Here is a 20,692-nt window from a genome sequence, read left to right on the forward strand (position 1 = left end):
CTATAAGAAGCCCGACTAATAAACGCCCTTTAGAATACAGCTTTCTCAAGGGGCACCTGGCCTGCCGGTGACAACAGGCCCCTGTAGTGACTTTTGGCATCGCGGTGCTTTCTTTCCTTTTTAATTCCCAAGGTGGGGGTGGGGGGGATCCAATATTGGAGCAATGTGCTACATTACCAGAGTTCAGTCACACTTCCGTGGACAGCACGGGAGCTGGCTTCCAGCTGTGCTCTTACTCGCCCAGTGCAATTCACTGGCTGTGTGACGGAACGGTTGTGGAGCTGTGGCGGGGAAGCCTGATTGCCAGAACTGCCAGAAGGACACCAGTCTAGCGTTTCAGTCTGCCCGCCATGTTTCTAACTAACGTCAATACAGAGACAGTCACCAGAAAACCTGTCTGGGCTTATGTAACACATGTATTTATTTCTATTTTGTTTTCAGATGAGATTAACATGAACAGATATTCTGAGCTCACCTGTTACCCACACCGTATAGAGGAAGTTTGAAGAATCTCAATATTTTATGTTCTTACCAAAAATGAATTGAAAACTTTAAAAAAAACTATCCTAGAATACAAAATGTAGAAAGGGCATTTTACGTGGTCCAGGAGGTGGCACAGTGGATAAAGCATTAGACTCTTAAGCATGAAGTCTGGAGTTCAATTCCTGGCAGCACATGTACCAACGTGATGTCTGGTTCGTTCTCTCTCCTATCCTTCTCATTAATAAATAAATTTAAAAAGAAAGAAAGGGCATTTTACATCTTGTTTTGTTTTTTTTTTTTGCCTCCAGGGTTACTGCTGAGGCTCACTGCCTGTACCATGAATCCACTGCTCCTAGAGGCTATTTTTCCCATTTTGTTGCCCTTGATTTTTTTTTAATTTGCTTTTTTCCCCCCTTTGTTGCCCTTGTTGTTTTTTACTGTTGTTGTAGTTGTTATTGTTGTTGTTATTGATGTTGTAGTTGGATAGGACAGAGAGAAATGGAGAGAGGAGGGGAAGACAGAGAGGGGGAGAGAGAGACAGACACCTGCAGACCTGCTTCACCGCCTGTGAAGCGACTCCCCTGCAGGTGGGGAGCTGGGGGCTCGAACCAGGATCCTTATGCTGGTTCTTGCGCTTAGCCCCCTGCACTACCGCCTGACCCCCACATCTTGAAAATATTTTATTTTGGATAAAGACAGAGAGAAATTGAGAGCGAGGGGGAGACAGAGAGGGAGAGAGAGACACCTGCAGCCCTGCTACAACAGGCGTCAAGTTTTCCCTCTGCTGGTGGGGACCAGGGGTTTGAACCTGGGTCCATGTGCACTGTTACATGGGTGCCACAACCTGCCTCCTCACTTTTTACATCCTGAAGCCAGGATAGTTCTCCCACCATGAGCCAGGACACCAGAATGAATGATCCCGTGAGCCCCGCTTCTAAGAAACCGCAATGGCTCCCACTGCTTCACCCCTGTACTTCCCAGAGCCAGAGGACTCAGTAAAGAGCCCCTCCTGTGCTAAGATGGTCCACCCATGCCAACAAGAACTAAGATCTACAACAGGATGTCAAAACGCCCCAGGCACGGCTTCTATTAGCTGGTCACACTGCTGTGGCCCATTTATGTGAAGACGCGGGACAGGTCTCAGTGGGCCTCATTCATTTCTCAGCCCCTCACCCCCAGGTCTAATACCTCCATTCCAGGGAGAGGGCCTTAGGCCACAACACCGGAGAACTCACCGGTCTGTTCAGGTGGATGACGCCTACATTCCTGCCGCGGCCAGTTACCCAAACCGCCCACCAGGAGGACTCCCAGCTTTCTTTTTGGTTCTCAAGTTCCCTCATTCATCACCGTAATTCAACTGGATCCTCCACAGAGCCTCAGGTAACCTGACGGCCTGCAAGACTTGCTTTCTGGCTTGTTTAACTGTATAAGTCACAAGTAAAAACAAAGGGAGGAAGGGAGGAAGGAGGAAGGAGAGAAGGAAGGAAGGAAGGAAGGAAGGAAGGAGAAAAGAAAGGAAAAGAAGAGAAGAGAAGAGAAGAGAAGAGAAGAGAAGAGAAGAGAAGAGAAGAGAAGAGAAGAGAAGAGAAAAAAGAAAAAGCAACCAACAGTGCAGACTTTGCTGGTACCTGAAAGAATACTGTATTCTCCTGCAGCCTGGAATGTTTCTAGCCGTGACCACAGAACGTGAGCTCAGACCTGCAGGGATGAAGAGGCTACACAGGCTTCTGTGCTGAATATGGGCCCCAGATCAAACCAGTGGGGTTTACAGTTAATGGTATTTCTACACTTTTCTCATATTTCTCTGCCAAGATCCAGCTTTCTAGTCCTATTTCCAACTCTGACACCATCTTCCCAGACAGTACTTTTAGCCCATCTGCATGTTAGCTGTTAGGCTCAGGCAAAAATCAGTAAAGTCATAGGCCCCTTGGAATACACCTAAAATAGACCTACTAGCTTTTTCCAAAATGGAGACCTCAAATCTCATCTGCTCTAGTCTGACCTTTAGGTTCCTGATTATTAAACAGTTTGTTCTGCTTTATATCTTAATGCTTTTCAAGTGTCAAGTTACAGATGCTACCATGATACCAACCTGGGCAGATGGCCTCACCCATGTGTCCTGGAACCTCCCCTCCCCAGAGCCCTGCCCCACTAGGGAAAGACAGAGACAGGCTGGGGGTGTGGATCCACCCGCCAACACCCATGTCCAGTGGAGAAGCAGTGACAGAAGCCAGACCTCCCACCTTCTGCTCCCCATAAAGAATTTGGGTCTGTGGTCTGGGAGGTGGTGCAGTGGTAAAGCTTTGGACTCTCAAGCACCAGGTCCCGAGTTCGATCCCCAGCAGCACATGTGCCAGAGTGATGTCTGGCTCTTTCTCTCTCCTCCTGTCTTTCTCATAAATAAATAAAATCTTTAAAAAAAAAAAGAATTTGGGTCCATCCTCCCATAGGGTTAATAAGGAAGCTTCCACTGGAGGGGATGGGACGGGGAACTCTGGTGGTAGGAATTGTGTGGAACTGTGCCCCTCTTATCGTACGGTCTTGTCGATCATTAAATAAAGTACTGTATTCTTCTCATACTTATTATATAAACCCCCATATTGTTTCTATTATTAACAGTTTACACTGGAAAACAGCACTACGATTTCACTTTGTTTTCTTAGAGACAGAGAGAGATAGAGAGAGGGAGAGAGACCACAGCACTGTGACTTCCTTCAGTGTAATGAGCATGGGCTGTGGCCCACGTCACCCACAGCTCGGCTTATGGCAATGCTGGGGACTGAACCTGAAACTTCAAAGCCTCGGGTAGGAAAGTCTTTTGTAGAACCATTACGCTGTCTCCCTCACTCTTTTTTTTTTTTTCCTCCTCCAGGGTTATTGCCGGGCTCGGTGCCTGCACCATGAATCCACCGCTCCTGGAGGCCATTTTTCCCTCCTTTTGTTGCCCTTGTTGTAGCTTTGTTGTGGTTATTATTATTGCCCTTGTTGACGCAATTCGTTGTTGGATAGGACAGAGAGAAATGGAGAGAGGAGGGGAAGACAGAGAGGGGGAGAGAAAGACAGACACCTGCAGACCTGCTTCACAACCTGTGAAGTGACTCCCCTGCAGGTGGGGAGCCGGGGGCTCGAACCGGGATCCTTACTCCGGTCCCTGCGCTTTGCGCCACCTGCGCTTAACCCGCTGTGCTACCGCCCAACTCCCTAGTTAAACTTCTAAAGGGTGAGAAATCACAGCTCCTAACAGTATTCGAAAACACTTGTCAGTATTCAAACCTGAGCAAGACGCCAATGGGGTCAGAGGAATGAGCTAGAAGCCCAGCCAACTGGGACTGGGCTGCCTGCCGCCTACAGACGGGAGGAAGCAGAGTCAGTGACCCAAAGGCTGAGGTGAATCGCTGAAGTGAAAGCAGGTGGGCCTGCCTCTGCGGAGCTGGATGAATAGTGTAGTGGGTTCAGGGAAGGCAAGGCAGCATACTGGTTACACAAAGAGACTCTCATGCCTGGGGCTCCAAAGTCCCAGGTTCAGTTCCCTGCACCACCATTAGCCAGAGCTGAGCAGGGTTCTGGTCAAATAATGAAGAAGACACTCAAGAAGACAATGACGATGTGGAGGGTTCGAAGCAGGACAGAGACCAAGTCCCTGGCTCTCCTTCCCCTGTCCTCCAGTCTTGCCAGGACTTCTCACTGTCCCAAACCAGCCAGGGGTCAGCTACTGTCAGCTTGGGACGTGTGGCCTGCAGGGGGCGACCCTTCTGCCATCCAGTGCAAAACAGGGGATGGGGATGGGGATGGGGATGGGGATGGGGATGGGGATGGGGATGGGGCTGGGGATGGGGATGGGGATGGGGATGGGGATGGGGATGGGGATGGGGATGGGGATGGGGATGGGTCTGACAGCAAACTGGCGAAGGACTAGCACCAGACCACTTGCTCGACTGTTCCTTGCTAGTCAAAGAGGAGCCAGGGCAGACACAGGCATGAGAGTCTGAAAGTCAGACCAGAGCTGGCCCGGAGGTAAGATCTTGGGGCTAGGGCTGTGTCAGTCTGGTGCAGACGCAGGGCCCTTGCAGGATCTGCTGCCTCTCTTAGGGCAGAGCCAAGGGTCTCAGAGCTGGTGGGCAGGATGGACAGCAAGCTGACGGGGAGAGCACAGTTACATGTGACAGAGGAGGTTCTGGAAGAGAATTCACTGAGAAATACCAGGGCAATGCCCAGTGGGTGGTGGTGGAGGGGTGGTCTAGGGGGCTCCAGCTTACCTATGTTGTCTTTCTTTCTCTCTCCCCCCCCCCCCACCAGAGCACTGCTCATCTGTGGTTTATGGTGGTGTAGGGAATTGAACCTGGGACTTCAGAGCCTCAGGAATGAGAGTCTCTTTTCATAGCCGTTATGCTATCTACCTCTGCCTTCTTTCTTTCTTCCTTCCTTCCTTAATTTTTTATTGTCTTTATTTATTGGATAAAGACAACCAGAAATCGGGAGGGTAGAAGGAGATAGAGAGGGAGAGGGACAGAGAGACGCTACAGCCCTGCATCACCACTGGCAAAGCTTTCCCCCTGCAGGTGGGGACCAGGGGCTTGAACCTGGGCCCTGGTGCACTGTAACGTGTGCTCAATAGGGTGTGCCATCACCCAGCCCCATTTTCTTTCTGTTTTTTAAAGAGGAATTTGGAACTTTAGGGATGATTTAAAAATACTTTTTTTTTAGAAGGGAGAAAAACGATAAGCAAAAGAGCAATTCCTCCTCCAACACAGAAGATGAAACAGAGTCGAGAAGATCTTGGAGGCAGGAGTGAGGGAAACTGGGCAGCTGGCCATACGCCTCCCTGGCGGCAAAAGGAGTCGCACAGTGATGCCATGAAAGTGCCAAGGAAGCCCTCGGGGCAGCTGGCTTCCGCTCAGCACGGCACAGAACTCTCTGTGCGAGCAGCTCGGCGCCTGAGAGCAACCACGGTCACCGCTTCTCAAAACAGTCGCTGTTCTCAGAGAATTCCACGGCTTCTCGGCAGCAGATACAACATTTGATTTCCAAGAAAGGAGAAACACAACATTTAACTTTGTGCAGCAAATGTAATAGCCCAACATTACTACACACTAGATATCAAAATGGAGAGAACAGCTTTGGAGTGACCAATCCAGGGCGAGGGGACAGATAGCCTGATGGTTACACAGAGAGACGCTCAAGCCTAAGGTTCCGAGGTACCAGGCCTACCCCCGTGCCCACCCGGCACCGCCATAAGCCAGAGCTGAGCAGTGCTCTGGGGAAAATAAATTACTAAGTCCAAGTGACAGTGCTCGGGCCCTGAGAAGCCCTGCTCTGGGCGCTGGAGGGACATGACAGTTTCCCATCAAGACAGTGGGCCGGGGGCCGGTGGTGGCCCACCTGGTTGAGCACACCTGCCGCAAGGCATGGGCCAGCAAGGTACTCTCCCCTTCAAACTGTGTCTGCGAGGATAAGCCTTGGGGATCGACTGTCTACTTGCAGATGCCACAGAGCTTTGAAAATGGAAGAGCGAAATGCCACGCCCGCTGTGCTGTCTCTGAGCACTGCACATACACTTGTCGGCTGGCTGACTGGTGAGATGTCTGTCGGTGCTCACCTGCTAAGAACTGCCCTCGCCTCCCGATGCTGGCGGGCAGCCACTGAACTGCCCTCGCCACACGCAGCTGCCAGGCACGGGGCCTCCACTGCCCTCCTCCTCCGCAGTGAAGAGCACACAGACCTGAGCGGGAAATGGCTCTGGCAGTACCCAGAGGCATTTGGCCTGAGACAAACCAGTCTGAGTAAAATAATGAGGTCGGGGGTTTGGCACCCTGATGCTTCAGACCCAGAAGATGTCAAGGAAGTCAGCCATGGTGAGAGGTGGGTCACTTTATTTTCCAATCATAACATGCAAGAGGGCAAGAAACGCAGTAGGTGTTGCTAAGTGTTAACAATGCCACCGGACATCTAAAGAAAGAACAGAGCCCTGCCCACTAGGGACAGACAGACACAGGCTGGGGACGTGGATCCACCTGCCGACACCCATGTCCAGTGAAGAAGCAGTGACAGAAGCCACAACTCCCACCTTCTGCTCCCCATAAAGAATTGTGACCCAGACTCCCAGAGGGGGAAAGATGTCAGGGGAAGACAGCCAGAGGGCTCTGAACTCCAACTCCATCAGGACCCAGAGAGAAAAGAGTTTTTGAAAAAAAGAAAGATATTCGGAAATAGTAACAGGTCTATAGGTGTGACTTACAAAGGAAGAGAAGACAGGACCATGGGGGAAAAGGGACAAATATATGCATGTAGAGAGACAGGAAGATAAAGATCGTTCTAAAAATAATAGTCCACCCAGATCTGTGACCTTGGGAGAACTACTGCAGTTAACCAAGGAGGAAGGTGGACACAGAACTCTGGTGGTGGGAACAGTGTGGAGCTCTACTGCTGTTATTTTGTAATTTTATAAATTACCAAAAATGGGAGGGGGGGCGGAGAAAGCAGCAGACAGCGCAGCCTCTTCTGCTTCCTGAAAGAACCGTCTATTCTCATCTATTCTCCTCCGCATCACTGCTGTGGCTGACACCTTACTGGGAACAACACTAGCACTTTGCTTTGTTTTCTTAGAAAGAGATATGGCGGCAGCGAGACAGAGACAGAGAGGGGGAGAGGGGAGAGAGACCACAGCACTGCTTCTTCCTTCAATGCAACGGGCTCCCAACTGTAGCAACGTCACCCACAGGCAGAGCAGCAAACCATCGTGTGAGCGGCTTCACTGCCGCTCCAGTGAGACTAGAGTCTAAAGCGATGACCTCACAGGCACCTCCTCGGCAGTCCTGCCAAAAGCAATCTATAGAGTCGGTGCAAACGCTGTCAAAATCCTAATGACAGATTTCAAGGAAATTGAACAACTTATCCAGAAGTTTGTGTGGAACTATTAAAACAACAATAACAACAAAAACCATGAATAGCAAAAGCTCTCCTGAGGGAAAAGAAGAGAAATTCAAAGCCTGGCTATTTATTCAGTGGCTTATGGTCTTAGCCCCTCTTCTGTAAGTGATTTAAGAAAACACCATGATTATTCCCACTCCATCCTACAGACTGAAAAGGAGAGCTGGCCATGAGGTGACCGGCGGGGGGGACAGACCCACATAAGCCAAGGAAACCGACTTCAGCCTCTCCCTCTTCTGGGCGGATTCCACCTCGTCTTTCCAGATCCATCCAGGCCCAGACATCCTTCTTCAGTGAAGTCTTCCCCAGACCCCCCCCCCCCCGAGCTGGTAATCTCCAATTTTTTTCCATAACAGTTTTATTCCCACATGCACTTTTTTCATTACATCAAACAGGAAGAGAAAAATGCCTTGCAACACTAGTTTCTTATGTAGACTGCTGGAGCCGGCACTTTGTTCCCAAGAGCACAATTCCCAGTACCAACCCTTCCTCTCTTCCCTTCTCCCTCCCTCCCTCCCTTCTTTCTCTCTTTTTTTGGGAGCAGAGCACTGTTCCACTCTGGTCACTGTGGGACCTCTCACACTTGAGTCCCATGAGCTCCTGCTATCCCCTGGGATCCCCCTTCCCACCCCCCATACAGTGAGTGTTTCTATGTTTCACTGCCCTGTGAACAGGGACCATGAACTTCCCCTGGAAAAACATCACGTTGCCCACATCTACAGCCATGTCACACCTAACCTCTGCCCCATCTCGGTCCCTAGCACGACACTCAGTGGATGGCCAATCGAGATGTCTTACTAGAAAGTGAGTGGGTTTGGCTACAAAGTCCAGTTAACAAAAAGGAAACACCAGAACTTCCGTGTTCAGCTTCAACGCTGTCTCTAAAACTTGATGGAAGACCCTTGAACGCACGCCACTCTGTTTGCTGTCCCGACTGGGGTAGAACTGGGTCAGAACTGGGTCATTCCTGCAGACAGTTCTCCTACCTGCATGCCTCTCATCTTCTGGAACCGAGCGATGGTGTCACTGATGGTGTACACGCGCACGTGGCCCATGTGCAGCTTGCCGGAAGGGTACGGGAACATGGAGAGCACGTAGAATTTGGGTTTTGATTTCTAGGGAAAAGTGAGAAAGAGTGACAGTGAGTGCTCACGAAACACCCCTAACAACACTGCGCACACCTTATTATTAGGACTCTCTGCGGGGTGACTCGGAGTCTCTGAGGAATAACTGATGATTACTCAAGACTCAGGGCTGGTCTTAAGAGGCCCGGGGTGAACAGGGAGCGACCACAGCCTGGTGGAGGACTGTGTGAGGTGCAGCCCCAGGCTTGGAGCTTCCGGCCTTTTTACGAGTTCTAGATAAATCAAAGGATATTTATTTATTCCCTTTTGTTGCCCTTGTTGTTTTGTTGTTGTTATGGTTATTGACGTCGTCTTTGTTGGACAGGACAGAGAGACATGGAGAGAGGAGGGAAAGACAGAGAAGAGGAAAAGACAGACACCTGCAGACCTGCTTCACCGCCTGTGAAGCGACTCCCTTGCAGGTGGGGAGCCAGGGGCTTGAACTGGGATCCTTAAGCCGGTCTTTGCGCTTTGCGCCACGGGCGCTTAACCCGCTGCACTACCACCCGACTCTCATAGATTTCTTTATTATTATTATTTATTTATGTATTCCCTTTTGTTGCCCTTGTTGGTTTTTATTGTTGTAGTTATTATTATTGTTGTTGTCTTCATTGTTGGATAGGACAGAGAGAAATGGAGAGGGATGGGGGAAGACAGAGAGGGAGAGAGAAAGACAGACACCTGCAGACCTGCTTCACCGCCTGTGAAGTGACTCCCCTGCAGGTGGGGAGCCGGGGCTCAAACCAGGATCCTTGCACCGGTCCTTGCGCTTTGCGCCATCTGCGCTTAACACACTACGCTACCGCCCAACTCCCCGAAGGCGTTTTAAGACAGCTCATATCAGCCAAATGTAGAACAGTTTGATAAGAGGAACAAAGCAGGAGGGGAGGTGCCACTGGTGAAGGAAGGTAAAGCCTCCTCTAACATCCAAGGTCCCTGAAGGGGTCTCGGCAGGTTCACGGCTGCAGCGGTTAGCAACGACATCTGCCCTTGTTCACCTCAGTCTCAGAGAGGCCGTGGCCTGGTGCTACGGGTTCTGGAACCTGGACACCTGTCAGTGTTTGAGGAGTCGCAGATCTTTGCTGGCCGTGCAGGATAATTAAGCCAGAGGCTGCACAAGCCCACGACCAGCACAAACTTGCCATGCTGACATTTCTTGTCTGACGGTCCCCCACAAATTTTAATTAAGGTGAACTGCTTTTTGTTTCTAATTTTTTATTATCTTTATTTATTGGATAGACATAGCCAGAAATCGAGAGGGTAGGAGAGATGGGGGGGAGAGGGAGAGGGGGAGAAAGAGAGAGAAACCTGCAGCCCTGCTTTACCACTTGCAGAACTTTCCCTCTGTGGGGGGTCGGGGGCGGGGGGTGGGGTCACGAACCCGGGTCCTTGCACATTGTAACACATGCACTCAACCACCCAGCCCCTAAGATGCCCCTGGGCTGGAGAGAGCTCCGCCTGAGAAGCACCTGTGAGACCCAGAGGCTGCCACTCTGACCCGTGGCACCAGTGCTCTGGGAAGCTCTTTGCTCTCTCATATCCTCTCTCAGCAAATATCCATGGATTTTTAGAAACAAAGTTTCCATAATGAAGTCGGCATCACATAGAGTTTAAAGCCCTGGTTTAGGCTGAAGTCTATACAGAGTCACAATGACCGACTTCAATAGGCTGGTCACCCACATACGTGTGTATGTGTGCGTGTGTGTGCGTGTGTGCACATGTGCATATGTGTGTGTGTGTGCGCGCGCGCGTATGTGTGTGCGTGTGTGTAATTCTACTTTTTCCCTCAACCGTGGTTATTTATCACTTGGGCTCAGTGCCTACATAGATCTACCTCTCCTGGCAGCTGTATTTCATTCCCTTTTCTTTTTTTAAAGTAGAAAGGGAAAGGAGGAGAAAGAAACAGAAGGCACGGCCCGGGAGCTGGCGCAGTGGATGAAGCACTGGGCTCTGAAGCGTGGGGTCCTGAGTTCAATCCCCAGCAGCACATGTACCAGAGTGATGTCTGGTTCTCTCTCTCTCCTTTTATCTTCATGAATAAATAAACAAAATCTTTAAAAATAAATAAATAAATAAATAAAAAAGAAACAGAAGGCGTGACAGTTGGAGCACTGCTCCACGGCTCATGAAGCCCCCCCCACACAGGGGGCACCAGAGGCTTGAACTCAGGGCCTCACACAGGGTGGTCTGTGCTCTTAACTGTATGAGCCACTGCCTGGTTCCCTCCCAAACATACATTTTAATCTTCCTCTTGTAAAATCTTATCTTTGGGGTGGGGGAGAGATAGCATAATGGTTATGCAAAGGGACGCATGCCTGAGGCTCCAAAACCCCAGGTTCAACCCCCTACCACCACCACCCCCAACCATCATAAACTAGAACTGAGCAATGCTCTGGTTAAAAGAAAAAAAAGAAAAAAAAAAAAAAAAAAACCAGGTCCTGGAACATGATGGCTGAGAAGGACCTAGAGGGAGCCAGACTGTTATGTGGGAAACTGAGAAATGTGACACGTGTGCTGTGTTTACCATCAACTGTAAACCGCTGATCCCCCACTAAAGACAAAGCTCACTCAGTGGACAGTGTGCTCTCCCATGACGTATTCAACTAGGTGGGAACTCGGGCCCCACTCAGTGGAAGGGCGCTGCAGTGCTGTGGCCTCTCACTTTCTTTCTTTTTTTTTTTTTTCCTCCTCCAGGGTTATTGCTGGGCTCGGTGCCTGCACCATGAATCCACTGCTCCTGGAGGCCTTTTTTTTTTCCCCCTTTTGTTGCCCTTGTTGTAGCTTCGTTGTGGTTATTATTATTGCCCTTGTTGATGCAATTCGTTGTTGGATAGGACAGAGAGAAATGGAGAGAGGAGGGGAAGACAGACACCTGCAGACCTGCTTCACTGCCTGTGAAGCGACTCCCCTGCAGGTGGGGAGCTGGTGGCTCGAACCGGGATCCTTACACCGGTTCCTGTGCTTTGCGCCACATGCGCTTAACCCACTGCGCCACCGCCCGACCCCCGGCCTCCCACTTTCTCTGCCTCTGTCCTTTCTGGTTGCATAGATCTTTTTTACATTTAGTTCCTCTTTGGTGACTCGAGAGGTGGCTCAGTGAATGGAGCACTGGACTACCAAGCACGAGGTTCCGAGTCGGAACGAGCACCTTCAAGAGGGCAAGTGAGAGCCGACCCTCTGGGAGAGGCAGGGCCCCATCCTGCTACTTGGGGCAGAGCAGATGGCAGAGGGCAGCGGGCTGCCTGTTCTGTTCAGAGCCTATCCTCTGCAATCGCTCGGGCTTCTTGCCTGTTCTCTGGGAATCTTCAGACACAAAACAGCTGTGACAGTTTTCTTTGGAGACAACTCTCCAAAAAAGGACACAATCAGATCTGTTTTCCATTTGTTTGAATGTGTTTGTTTATTTTAATATAATCGCCTTATTTTTGTTATAGTGATTACTGATTTTCATAGCATGTTGATTTAACAATCAACCTTGCCCCAAGCACATACAGGCTCTCCCTTGGCAGCTCCTTTTTCTACGTCTATTTAGTAAAGATTAAATAGCAGGACTAGGGAAACAGCATAATGGTTCTGCAAAAAGATTCTCATATCTGAGGCTCCTAGGCCCCAGGTTCTATCCCCAGTACCATTAGCCAGAGCTGAGCAGTGCTCTGGTAAAAGAAATTAAATAATTAATTAACTATCTTGTTAGTCATTATGAAATCACTAATTAAAAAAAAAACTGAAGTCCCCCCAACCCCTCCCCCCTCCCAAAGAAAAAAAGGATTAGATGGCAAAATCAAGTGGTGACCTTCATTTCCTTACCAACCTTCAAAAACATACTAAGAAGCTAACAGGCAGGGGGCCAGGCAGTAGCACAGTGGGTTAAGCACAAGAACTGGTCTAAGGGAAGTCGGGTGGTAGCACAGCAGGTTAAGTGTAGGTGGCACAAAGCGCAAGGACCGGCGTCAGGATCCCGGCTCAAGCCCTCGGCTCCCCACCTGCAGGGGGGTCGCTTCACAAGCAGTGAAGCAGGTCTGCAGGTGTCTGTCTTTCTCTCCCTTTCTGTCTTCCCCTCCTCTCAATTTCTCTCTGTCCTATCCAACAACAACATCAATAATAACTACAACAATAAAGCAACAAAGGAACAAAAGGGAATAAATAAATATTTGAAAAAAGAAAAAAAAAGAACCGGTCTAAGGATCCCGGTTCAAGCCCCCGCTCCCCACCTGCAGGGGGTTTGTTTCACAGGCGGTGAAGCAGGTCTGCAGGTGTCTGTCTTTCTCTCCCCCTCTCTGTCTTCCCCTCCTCTCTCCATTTCTCTCTGTCCTATCCAGCAACGACAGCAATAATGACAATTACAATAAGGCAACAAAATGGGGAAAATGGCCTCCAGGAGCAGTGGATTCGTACTGCAGGCCTAAGCCCCAGCGATAACCCTGGAGGCAAAAATAATAAAGAAAGAAAGAAAGAAAGAAAGAAAGAAAGAAAGAAAGAAAGAAAGAAAGAAAGAAAGAAAGAAAGCAAGCTAGCGGGCAGTGTCATTATTATTGTCAGTTGTAGCAAAAACAAAATTAAAACTGGACACAAAGAGACCCATTCGACTGGGTTCAAGATCACTGTTGGTCTGCTTCTAAGACCCATTCTGTTTCATTGGTTTGATCCCCCCCTGCCTAACCCTGTGTTCCATTTGCATAACCACTGTTAACTAAGCACCGCCCTGTCGGCAGGGCACTGGTTTAATCCCCACTGGTTCATGACGTCTTTTTGCTCCGCCCCCTCTCCTAGTCACCCTGATTTCCACCAGTCTTTCTTCACTCCACCCTCTCTACATCACATCCTGTTTCCACCCTACTTGGCGAGTCTATATAAGGACAGGATTGTGATTAGAGACGGCTTAGATTGCCCTGCTTTCCACATGAATAAAGAGATACTGCGTACAGCTGTCATGAGTCCCTGGTCATCTGTCTCCCACCCTCGAAGCTAGCCTGACAGATCACACCATAAAAACTCACTGGAACCCAGGGAGCCTGTCCCCAAGCCCAGCCCCACTCTCCACCCCTCTCGGATTACTCACGTCAGCCTCCAAGCTGCTGGAGCTTGGCTCTTGGATCCGTTGACGCCACCACCCCTCAACATCTTTCCTTGTCTGGGCTGTGTACTCCTTCGTCCATTCGCCGGTGACACTGTAAATACTTCGGACACAGCCTGGAGTCGCTCCTCTTCCCGAGTGGGTGACACAGGGCTTGGTACTTAGCTGCTTTTTCAGGAAAGAGGCATAAAAGCCCAGTCTCTGCCAAGCAGAAGCCATCCTTCCAAAAGCAAACTGGCCTGAAAAGGAGGGAAGTACACTTTTAAAGACACACATACACACACACACACACACACATTACTTTTTTTTACTGAGGGATACAGAGAGAAATACACAAAAATAGAGAGAGACCAGAGCACTGCTCAGCTCTTGATTATGGTGGTGCTGGGGGCTGAACCTGGGACCTCAGGGCCTCAGGCATGAGAGTCTTTTGCAGAACCACTGTGCTGTCTCCCTGGCCCAGAAAGCATGAACCATGCAGAACCCTCTCCTGTGCTGGTCCTTCTACTCAGCCCAGCCCCGCCTCTCCAGCCTGTCCACATGCCTGCCTCTTATTATTCTGACTTTCCTCCCCAACAAAGAATACCTGAAAAGTTCCATCTGAATTTAACACAAACTTTTTTTTTTTTTGCCTCCAGGGTTATCTTTGAGACTCTCAGTGCTGGCACTACAAATCCACTGCTCCTGGAAACCATTTTTTCCCTTTTTTTTTTTTGGGGGGGGTAGGACAGAGAGAAATGGGGGGGGGGCAGAGTGGGAGAGAGACACCTGCAGACCTGCTTCACCACTTGTGAAGCTTCCCTGCTGCAAGAGAGGAGCTGGGCGCTCGAACCCAGATCCTTGTGCGGTTTCTTGTGCTTTGTGTTATGTGCGTGAACCAGGTGCACCACCACCCGGCCTCCTAACACTCACACACTTTATGGAAGATACAAAGGTGGTCAGCAGACTCAAGCATCAAAAATACAAAAGCCCTGTGGGAAGGGACAAAGGCAGCTATCAGGGCCAGCTCACAGGGCTCATGCTGGGCAGCGGAGCCTCCTTCTCCTCCAGGGCTGCCCAGGCTCCAGCCTGGCAACGCTGAAAGAAGCTTTGCTGCTGTGATTGCTTTCACTCTCTTTGCCTCTCCGTCTCCAAAAAACAAACAAACAAACAAACAAGAAAAAACACAGAGGGATAAGGCGTCAAGCACCAAAGGTCCCAGGGTCAGTCCGTACCCAGCACTACCATAAACTAGAGTTGAAAAGTGCTCTGGTAAAACAAAAACGGATAGAGGGAGTATTCTAGAATGAAACTCCAAACAGATCAGCGATAAGGCACAATGAAAGGAGGCCAAACTTCACTAAGTGTTGGTATGCATGAGACCCTTTCTGTTTCATTTGGTTTAAATCCCCCCTGCTTAACACTATTCTATTTACATAACCACTTCATTCTATTTACATAACCGCTGTTAACAAGCACCTCCCTCCAGGGCATTGGTTCAATCCCCACTGTTTCATGATATGTTTTTGCTCCACCCCCCCTCCTTGTCACACCCTGATCCTCTCCTTGTCACACTCTGATTGTCACCAGTCACTTTTCTCTCCACCCTCTCTATGTCACACCCTGTTTCCACCCTACTTGGCAAGTATATATAAAGACAGCATTGTGAGTTTTAGAGTACTGTACCTTGAATTTAGCTTAGCTCGTCTTAGATTGTGCTGCGTCCTGCATGAATAAAGAGATACTGCGTACAACCCAGACATGAGTCCCTGGTCGTCTGTTACCCGCCCGTGAAGCCAGCCCGGTGAAAACAACATAACCCATCGAAAACAACAACTAAGACTCGAATCATGTCTCTGTGATTTACTGAAGGTTTGTATCAAATCATAAGCAACACTCCCGCTTATACCCAAAGTTATCTGAATATATCTGCTTAACACCTGGCTCACTAATAAACAAGCCTCTACACAAGCCAGTGGTGCAGAATAGACAGTCTTACTCTGTACATAAAATGTACCATGAAAGGGGCCAGGTGGTGGCGCACCTGGTTGAGCGCACATGCTACAATGTGCAAGGACCCGGGTTCAAGACCCTGGTCCCCACCTGCAGGGGGAAAGCTTTGCAAGTGGTGAAGCAGGGCTGCAGGTGTGTCTCTCTGTCTATCACCCCCTTCCCTCTCAATTTCTGTCTCTATCCAATAAAAAAATAAAGATAACAAAAAAGAAATTTTTTAAAAAGTGTTGAGGAAGAGAGAAGTTCCCACCCAGAAATAGAAGTGGATACAGGTGTGGCTGGAATGCTGCGGGAGGAGGTGCCACTCAGAATAGCCATGGTTACAGGTGTGATTTGGAAGGTGGGGAAGGGGTTTGGAGCTTAAAACCCAGAAACTCAGGGCACTCACTCTTTCCGGAACTACCATGTGACCATCAAGCTAGTAAGTGAGTCAGTCTCTAAAGTTTAATTTATCTGAATAATCATACTTTCTATCAATTTTCTGTTGTGATTGGTGTGGTGGATTCTCAGAATGGGGGACAGAGGCTGTCCCCCTTTTCCCTTTAACATAAGTTACATGAACAAAATTAAAAAGTAGTAAACTAGAAGAAAGTGTTTGTCAAAACTGCAGCAACTGGGCGGGGGAGAGATAGCATAATAACATAATAACAATGCGACAGATTCCCCGGCCTGAGGCTCCCAGGCCTAGGTTTCAATTCCACCATAAGCCAGAGCCGAGCGGAGCTCTGGTAAAACAAGCAAACACCACCACAAAACTGCAGCAACAAAAGGTCACCCTACTCCATACAGAGTTCATATATGGAAAAGAAAGAAAGATTAAAATCTAAATTTAAAAATAGGCTCTAAGGATAGAAGTTACATACTTCTAGTTATAAAATAAATCATAGAGAAGTAATATACAGCAATGTGACTATAATATCCTGCTGCATACTTTAAAGTTGCTAAGAGAGTAGGTCTTGAACAGTTTTAAAAATGTAATTATGGGGGTCACGTGATGGCATACCTGATTAAGTGCACACATTACATAGTGCTTAAGGACCTGGGTTCAAGCCCTTGGCTTCCCACTTGCAGGGGAAAGCTTCATGAGCAGTGAAGCAGGGCTGCAGGTGTCACTCTCTCCCTCTCTATATCCCCTTCCCTCTCAATTTCTGTCTTCATCCAATAATAAATAAATAAATAAATAAATAAATAAATAAATAAATAAATAAAAATGTAATTATGGGGAGTTAGGTGGTAGCACAGCGGGTTAAGCTCAAATGGTACAAAGCGCAAGGACCGGTGTAAGGATCCCAGTTCGAGCCCCCGGCTCCCCACCTGCAGGGGGGTCGCGTCACAGGCAGTGAAGCAGGTCTGCAGGTGTCTGTCTTTCTCTCCCCCTCTCTGTCTTCCCCTCCTCTCTCCATTTCTCTCTGTCCTATCCAACAACAACAACATCAATAACAACAATAATAACTACAATAATAAAAGCAGCAAGGACAACAAAAGGGAATAAATAAATATTATATAAAAAATTGTAATTATGTATGGTGACCTATGTTTACCAGACTTATAGTGGTGATCAACTTACCATGCATACAAATATTGGCTCTAGATGTTGTGTACCTGAAACTAATATTATATGGTAATTATAACGCACTTTAATATATATATACGTGTGTGTGTGTGTGTGTGTGTGTGTGTGTGTGTGTGTATTCTTTTTTTCTCCTCCCAAAGTCATCTCTAGGGCTCATTGCCAGAATCACAAATCCACTGCTCCTAGCAGCAGCAATTTTTCTCCCTTTTTTTTTTCCTTCCATTTTGTCCACTAGAACAGAAATTGAGAGGGGAGGGGCAGATAGACAGAGAGAGAGAGAGAAAGATACCTGCTGACCTGCTTAACTGCTCAAGAAGCATCTCCACTTGCAGGTGTGAAGCAGGGACTTGAACCTGGGTCCTTGTACAGGTCCTTTCACACAGTACTATGTGTGTGTAACTGGGTGCACCACTATCTGTCCCCCTAAAACATATATATATATATATATATATATATATATATATTTTTTTTTTTAAATAAAAGACAGAGAAGAGAGAAAATCAAAGAGATCCCAGCACAGACGTTTCCTTCAGTGCAATGGGAACCAGGCTTGAACTGGGCCACACATGGCAATGCAGCACAGTGCCCAAGCAATCTATTTTGCTCACTCTAAGAGACGTCTGAGTTGAAATACACTAGGCAAAGAGAAAAGTGAGTCAGGAAATACAAGTGGCCTATGATATACGAAGGAGTTCACCATTAGAACTAATCTAAGATGCCGCTTAAACAATGAACTGGTTTTACTTAACAGAACAGTCAAAACCTGTTAGATGAGAAGATGTGCATGTCCATCCATTCCTGTGTGACCTTGGGCAGCTTATTTCCAGTTTGTAATGGGACTGGCCAGACATTATTTTGGAGGACCTTGGAGCCCTATGAGCTATGGCAGAAGAGCTGGGGAGATAGCATATTGATTATATAAAGTAGCTTTCATGCCTGAGGCTCCTAGGCCACAGATTCCATCTCTGGCACTACCACAAACCAGAGCTGAGAAAGAAAAGGAGACCAGAACAAGTTATTCCGCTGACCTGTGTGTCACAGAGAGGCACTGGATGCCCTTCAACTGAGTGCAGACCACAACCCAGAGAGCAAAGCACCAGGAATACGCTGGGGATTGGTGAGAGGAACTCAGGTACAAAACTGTAGCTGTACGTTTCTCTGGACATTATCCGGAGCTACTGGCTGATCCTGTGACTCAAAGTCTAAACCTCGAACCTCAGAAGCTTTCCCAGCTTATTTTATTTTTTATTTATTAGTGAATTAATATTGATTTTATGAATATTCATGGACGATTATGTTTTTCCTTGGTAATTTGTATTACAAAGCTATGTGGTGACAGGGGTATTGCACCGTTCCCACCCCCAGAGTTCTGTGTCCCCACCCCCTCCACTGCAAACCACGGTGGTTCTCCCAAGGCTGCAGACATGGGCTAACTCTCTACAACTATTTGTCTGCATTTGTACATAATTGCCCTCTTTTCCTTCCAGGTCCAGCCCTCCACCACCACCTCCCCAAGTTGCTCCTCCCCTCTTCCTTCGTTCTCTGCAGGTCCTGATGGAGCTGGGGTTCAGAGCTCTCTTATCTTATTCCTCCCATCACTTCTCTCCCTCTGGGAGCATGGGCCCAAATTCTCTATGGGGAGCAGAAGGTGGGAGTTCTGGCTTCTGTCATTGCTTCTCCTCTGGACATGGGTGTCGGCAGGTGGACCCACACCCCCAGCCTGTGTCTGTCTGTCCCGAGTGGGGAGGAGAGGGTCCAGGACACATGTGTGAGGGCGTCTGCCCGGGGAGGGCAGGACGGGGTCACAGCAGCACCTGCAGCTCGGTGATCCTCTGCCCGAGAACTTTCCAGTTTTAAAGTTGTCCCTCCCGGGAACCCCAAGCCCAGCCCGCACCCCTCCCCCTTCTCGACAGAAGCAACTGGAAACCCCGAGCGAGAAGAGGGGAGACTGGACCTCACCTGCAGCCCCCCGGGGCCCGGAACGCGGTTTACCGGCTCCCAGGCTCGGGGCCGCGGCTCCCTAGACCCGGTTCCCGGCTGCACGACCTGGCCCCCCTGGGCGCCGCCATCTTGTCAGAACAACAACTTTATTCGCAGTGGCAGCGGCGGACACGGACAGAAGGGGCGGGGCTTCGGGGCGGGGCTTAGGGGCGGGCTTAGGGGCGGGGCTCCGGCTCCACTGGGCCGAGCGCGGGGCGGGGCGGGGCGGGGCGGCTTCAGGCTCCTCCCCCTGCGCCCAGGCCCCGCCCCGCGGTCGCGCACCCTGGGGCCCCTCTTTCCATCTCCTCCGGGGCTGCAGCGAAACCACTGACTCCTGAGCGTCAAATGAATACTGAACACCACTGGAATAGGTGTGTCAGAACTTCTGTTTAGGGGAGTCGGGCGGTAGCGCAGCGGGTTAAGCGCAGATGGCGCAAAGCGCAAGGACTGGTGCAAGGATCCCGGTTCGAGCCCGGGCTCCCCACCTGCAGGGGAGTCGCTTCCCAGGCGGTGAAGCAGGTCTGCAGGTGTCTGTCTTTCTCTCCCCCTCTCTGTCTTCCCCTCCTCTCTCCATTTCTCTCTGTCCTATCCAATGACGATGACATCAATAACAACTACAACAATAAAACATCAAGGGCAATAAAAGGGAATAAATAAATAAGTTTAAAAAAAAACTTGTTTAGGTCAGGGGTAGATAGCATAATGGTTATACAAACAGACTCTCATGCCTGAGGCTCCATCAAGTCCCAGGTTCAATTCCCCGCACCATCATTAGCCAGAGCTGAGCAGTGCTCTGGTTAAAAGAATAATAATAAAATAATGATGATGATGATGATGATGAGCTTCTGTTTATTGTGCACCCCTCAAAGAATTTTGATCCATACTCCCAGAGGGATAAAGAATAGGGAAGCTTCCAATGGAGGGGATGGGATACAGAACTCTGGTAGTGGGAACTGTGTGGAATTGTACCGCTGTAATTTTAGTCTTGTTAATTATTATTAAACCAATAATAATAAGAAGAAGAACTTCTGTTTAATGATGGTGGGTTAAACAAGACGTCCAGTGGTATAAAGGGATATAGGAAACTCTGAAGCCAGAGTTGGAATCTCAGTCTTGTCTCATGGACATACACAGGAGTCAGAAAAGATGCTTCCTTGCCAGATACTTCCCTGGAGAAGTTTGTAAACTTTTCCCAACTAGGTTTTCTTACTGTGAAGGAATGAACCTTATAGAATGAGTAGTGCTAAGACATGCTTTTCAAATAAAGGTTAAGACCTATTGAAAACAGATTTGGAAGAACTTTTTTTTTTTAATAAAAAGGAAACAACGACTAAACCATAGGATAAGAGGGGTACAACTCCACACAATCCCCACCACCAGAACTCCACATCCCATCCCCTCCCCTGACAGCTTTCCCATTCTTTATCCCTCTGGGAGCATGGACCCAGGGTCACTGTGGGGTGCAGAAGGTGGAAGGTCTGGCTTCTGTCATTGCTTCCCTGCTGAACATGGGTGTTGGCAGGTGGATCCATACTCCCA

The 20,692-nt window shown here is 48.9% G+C and overlaps 1 protein-coding gene across 4 annotated transcripts in view; it reads right to left on the reverse strand.

Moving 5' to 3' along the window:
• The window catches only part of LARS2 (leucyl-tRNA synthetase 2, mitochondrial), a 130,031-nt gene extending 110,758 nt beyond the window's left edge, over positions 1 to 19,273 (reverse strand). The window contains exons 1-3 of one of the 4 annotated variants that reach the window (XM_007531437.3): positions 19,128 to 19,273; positions 13,594 to 13,847; positions 8,397 to 8,525 (exon numbers count right to left, since the gene is read on the reverse strand). In XM_007531437.3, coding sequence (XP_007531499.1) covers positions 8,397 to 8,525; positions 13,594 to 13,827 — 363 coding nt within the window. In that variant the 5' untranslated portion in view covers positions 13,828 to 13,847; positions 19,128 to 19,273. Of the gene's footprint in view, positions 1 to 8,396; positions 8,526 to 13,593; positions 13,848 to 17,936; positions 18,008 to 19,127 lie in introns of those variants that run through there. The other 3 variants (XM_060204816.1, XM_060204817.1, XM_060204815.1) reach the window with 3 other exon arrangements.
• Between the last annotated feature and the right edge of the window lie 1,419 nt (positions 19,274 to 20,692).

Source organism: Erinaceus europaeus, chromosome 12 (genome assembly GCF_950295315.1).
Source record: "Erinaceus europaeus chromosome 12, mEriEur2.1, whole genome shotgun sequence".
In the NCBI taxonomy this organism is placed as follows: domain Eukaryota; kingdom Metazoa; phylum Chordata; class Mammalia; order Eulipotyphla; family Erinaceidae; genus Erinaceus; species Erinaceus europaeus.